At 32.1% G+C, this 5,155-nt stretch overlaps 1 protein-coding gene across 3 annotated transcripts in view; it reads right to left on the minus strand.

The window, feature by feature from the left end:
- Positions 1-5,155, minus strand: part of LOC106467753 (endoplasmic reticulum lectin 1-like) — a 36,751-nt gene that overhangs the window by 9,625 nt on the left and 21,971 nt on the right. For all 3 annotated transcript variants that reach the window (XM_013928130.2, XM_022395943.1, XM_013928129.2), the window contains 2 exons: positions 4,378-4,437; positions 1,319-1,431 (listed from right to left, as the gene is read on the minus strand). In XM_013928130.2, coding sequence (XP_013783584.1) covers positions 1,319-1,431; positions 4,378-4,437 — 173 coding nt within the window. The remainder of the gene's footprint in view (positions 1-1,318; positions 1,432-4,377; positions 4,438-5,155) is intronic.

The following is a 5,155-nucleotide window of genomic DNA, read 5'->3' on the forward strand; positions in this document are numbered from 1 at the left end:
ATGGACAAGCTGAATCAGCAGGTAGTGAATGGGAAGGTGCAGCAAATCGGGGGGGGGGGTCGGAAATGATCAAAATCATCGCCAGACTGCCCAAATTGGGGCAGAAGTAGACGAGAGATGTTGGCTCATATACCACTCAATCTCCTGGTGAATCAGCGAAGATATATCCCCTAATGGGTCGCCCATGCCCATGGCTAAAAATACAGCATCAGATGCTGGCAAAGTACCGGAAGTGGTGACTATAACTTCGGAATTCATAAGTGGGATAAAGTGGCAAACATGAGGAAGTAATGCTTTAATAATATATTAACTCCACAAATGTGAAGTGTAGTAAATAAAGGTAAGAAAATATGAAAAAATGAAATAATAAACCACTTCAAGGTAACTGAACAATGTAATAAACGTATGAACTTGACAGCTGCCAAACGTGAAGTGATAGTTTGGTAGTGGCATTTAGAGGGAGAGGTGAAGCATTATGATTTGCATGTGAGACGTGTTCAAACTTTGGATTCCAACAGAGGGATAATAAAGGCTTGTGGCATGCGTTTTTGAAAAAGTTTGCATACAGAGGGCAGCACAAAACGAGAAAAGCTAATCTTGTGAGTGGAGAGAGTGCCTTACTGGAACTTTCTATATTACTATAGCTAGGTAGGTTACATATATAACAATCCCTACTTGTCTTTATAGAATTTCAAAATTTTTTATTATACTTGTTTGTTTTCTTTTATTAGCTATAATTTTTATGCAAGAGCAATACCAAGTGTGAGGGGCGTGTAAACCTGAGTCAATTTTACTCATCAGGATCTCTACTATCTTACTCTCAAATCTAATTATATGTCCAAAATAGAGCATCGTCTGTTTTATACTTATACACTAGTATCCTTTTCGGTACAAGAAAGAAATCATTGGCACCCCAGATATAGAAGTTCCATGAAAGAAGTAGAGCAATAAGGTTCATCATTTTTTCTTTACGCTTGTCTGGAAAAATTATTTATTTAGATGAAAATTCGTTCAAATAGTGAAATTCTGATTCACTCCATAAACACAGATATAGCGATTTAGGCATTTTTATAAGTACAATAAGTTTTAGTTTTGTTCAGCAAATACTGTGAAATAGTCATTATTGATATTAAGACATTTTAAAAGTGGTTTTAAATTGGCTATTTTTATGGCCAACATTTTGTTTCATGACGGTCCCTACTATTAAGTACTACTGTAATTAATGATATTATGAGTATACAGACATTCAACAGTGCATTTTTTTGTTTTATCTAATGTGAATGCTCAGAATATTAGCAACAAAGTTATTTAAAGGTACCTGTGCACTTTTCCCTGTTTTGGACGTTTCTGAGGGTTTGCCCTGATCCATGCTAAGTGATTCTTGGAGTTCCATTGGCCCAGAAGAATGGTAGTTCGACTACCAGATTTTTCCTGTGGGTTTAAAATAAGTTATTATAAAGTGAGAAAAAAAGAGTACATACATTCATACCAGGCTAACCAAACCCATCAAGGTTATGATGAAGACAGCCAATACATGGTTCTCAAACTTTGAGCAGGATGAAATTCTGTAATTATTTGATCTATTCTTATAATGCATCATTGAACTATTACCTAAAATATATGACACTGCAAACATTATTCACATATCGTTTAATAAAGACAAGAAAGGCTGTATGTTAAGAGTCAGTCTGCTTAAATGTCATCTTGCAAAGTTTCTGTAGGATCAGTCATGCTATTCTTGAATTATCGATACTATATCAGAACATACACAACAAAGGCGGTTTATCCATTTGTTTATGATATTGTATACTGATCACACTATAATTTTGATTTAAATCACAAGTACATTACTACAGCATAAACAACACTATAGATTTTATCATTTGTGGTTATTATGTTTTGACTTAATACCTGGAAGGAACTTGTTTACTGTTGTAAAATGGAATATTCTTTAACAAGTACATTTCTCATATGTAAAGTATTTATTAAAGCAATATTTTCTGATGTGTGTGCATGCACAAAAGCAAACAGAACTTTGTTATTAATCATACACTGTAATAAACTCATATTTCCGATATCTACAAACAACTGCACTGATCTAGAACACATTGTATTATTTCTGCACGTAGTTTGAAACTTAGTATATCAAATTCACTTCTGATATAATCTCTCAGTTAACCTGATTATATCTTAATGATTGATCACATTAAAGAAAATATTTTCAGATTTACTCAAATTCCATTTGTTCATGAGATCACCAGATTATATTTACAAATAATAAAGTTGTAAGTTCTAATCATACGTACAGGACACTTCATACACAGAAGCAGACCTGCTGATAAAGCATTCAAAATGTTTATAGTTACATTATTCCTATGTCGTGACGATGTAAAATCATACCTGTGAAGGCTACAGTAACTGGCACAAGACACAATTATTACTGTATGCAAACATGTTCATTGTTGCAAGTGTATTGCATTACAGTATCACACTACTTGAGTGTCAAGTTTTACATTTTGTCACTACACAATGTTGCTTATTACATTAAATAAAAACAGCTACTAAGTAAAACTACTCACTTTATTACTGTTCTGGTATTGTCCTTGAATTTGGATATAACAAATACTAAGTTATTGTTCATACTTGACCACACTAGTGGTACACAATCTCCAAAATAAGTAATATCTCTATCTCAAGAGTATATTGTGGTCTAAAAGTCCATATTTTCAAAACAATACCAAAACTATTTATCCGATTCTGTCAAGCTGCATATGCTCATTTTTACTTATTCTTTCCTGCCCTTAGCATCTTGTTTTTCTTAATATGTTACTCAGATATCTAATGTATTAAATTATAATTATTAGATAAAAATGATATATTCAATTATTCAGTGGTGTAAGTTCAAGTGTTTCTACAAAGATTCATGGATGACAAATAGTGCCATATTCTTGGAAACCCTTATTTTATTAATTAATATCAATGAAATATTCCATATTTCAATATTTTTATATTTTCCCCCTAAAACCTTATTGCCAAATTGCTGATATTATACACTACCACCCATATTTTGTTTCATATGAGTTTTATTAACTATTACTGGTGATATTATACCTGTGTCTTGGAGATATCACCAGCTAACTACCCTTGCACAAGCGGTACTGAGCATTGTGTGCTATTGGCAATGCTTAGTGATGTATATCTTGTTTTTATAAGAAATTAAAACAAAATTACTGATAAGTTATGATGTTATATAATTATTAATTATTTTTAATAATTGATTGAATAAATATAAGTACACACATGAAAGAAAAATTTTAACTCACCAAAACTGAGTAGATATGTTATCTCTTTGAACTGTCAATGACATAACATACCCAAGGTATGGCTTACTCCAATGACTATTGGCATAGGCTGTTTTATTAATGCATTCAAATGAAAAACATTTTATGATAAAAAAAAAATAAAACTTATTTAATGGAGACAGCCTATCTCTAAATAGTAACTTGTTAAGGGCTTTTAGGCAGTAGTTGAACAATTCTAGGTTTAGGGAGATGATGCCTTATCCAGTCTTTATGTTCTGTTTAGGTAGAAACCTAGTTATTTTTTAGGTAATCTATTAATAACAATGCTTTCTTACTCCAACGCAATTAACAGTAAACAAAAAACATATATATATAAACCAAACAGAGTTTATTCATAAAATACATATATTAATATGTTAAATGCACCAGAACTAACTTGTATGTGATTTTTAACTCTAACAAGAATTCATTTTTTTACCAGCTTTGTACTAAAAGCATCACTTAACTAAATGAAATTCACTAATGTTTCTCTGTCCAAGAATACAAAATATGAAATTCACTGACTTTTCCCAGTTTTTGTCTTTAAAAAGATATTTCCTGATGTGGACTTAGTAGCATGCAAAACTGTAAAACATTATTTGTCAAAGTAGATGTTTCACCATATAAGGCAACAACTACAACATACTATAAAGGGCTAGTCCTGTTGATTAATAAGATGCTGTGCCTGAATTTTTGAAATACTCAGCCCTACTGATGATATCCATATAATGTGTTATTAGTGGTGAAATTGGGATTTTAAAAGGGGTGGAACTCCCTTTTGTGACCAACTTTGAGATTCCAATCAGAAGACCTGGAATGGCTTGAATCTTCAAGAGGGTGGAATGCCATTCTGGACAGCTCTGTCCCAATTTAATCGTTGTGTATTACAAAGTTGTTGCTTGGCTTCTCACATCAACTATATATATATATTTACATGTAGATACTTCAAAAAGTTAAGCCAGTCTTTTTATTTAAAAAACACACTACGATACCTATATTATTTATTCCCACAACTTTAGAAATAGATTGGACTTACTTCATGATACTGTTCCACCTTCTTTCCATAACAAAATTCATACTTCCACCAACCACTACCCTAAAGACAGAGACAATAACAGTATTTGGTTTATCATATCTGGTATTCCTACTATCTTATAAATAACTATCAAAATCTGAATGAAAAATCCAAGCTGAGCTAGAAATAAAAATTAACGTTAGTCAGCATTAAATGCTTGAAATATTAACCAGCTTGCCATTCAAGTGTAGATATTTGAGAGAGAAATTTTCCAACTGCTTCCCCAAACTGTTCATAATGCCCCTACCCCAACTTAGTACAAAGTAGACAGTAGCTACAATGTTCTCAGCTCCATTATCAAGAAAGTAAACAACTGTTATGACACTGTTTTCAACACCAGTTACCAGAGGAAAACCAGTAAGATAGTACTTCTACTATATTCTGTGGAAGAAAATAGTCTGTAGAATAATATTCTTATTACACTTAACAAAAGATCAGACATTCACAATGATTTCTTTACTACTTACTAAAAAGAATATCAGCAAGATAGTTTTTACCCTTGTTACAAGACAGAGGATTATCTGTTATATATAATGGAGCAGGTACCACCAAAACAATACTCTTACCTTGCCTACAGGAATGGAGAAGGTGGCTATAACTGTAATAATATGCTTATCTAAGATAACAGAAAGGATACAACTACTATAATGATAACAATACATTTACCACAGCTACCAGAATGGAGACAATTGCTATTACATTAATAATATGCTTATCTAAGATAACAGAAAGGATACAA

Source organism: Limulus polyphemus, unplaced genomic scaffold (genome assembly GCF_000517525.1).
Source record: "Limulus polyphemus unplaced genomic scaffold, Limulus_polyphemus-2.1.2 Scaffold2730, whole genome shotgun sequence".
Taxonomy (NCBI): Eukaryota; Metazoa; Arthropoda; class Merostomata; order Xiphosura; family Limulidae; genus Limulus; species Limulus polyphemus.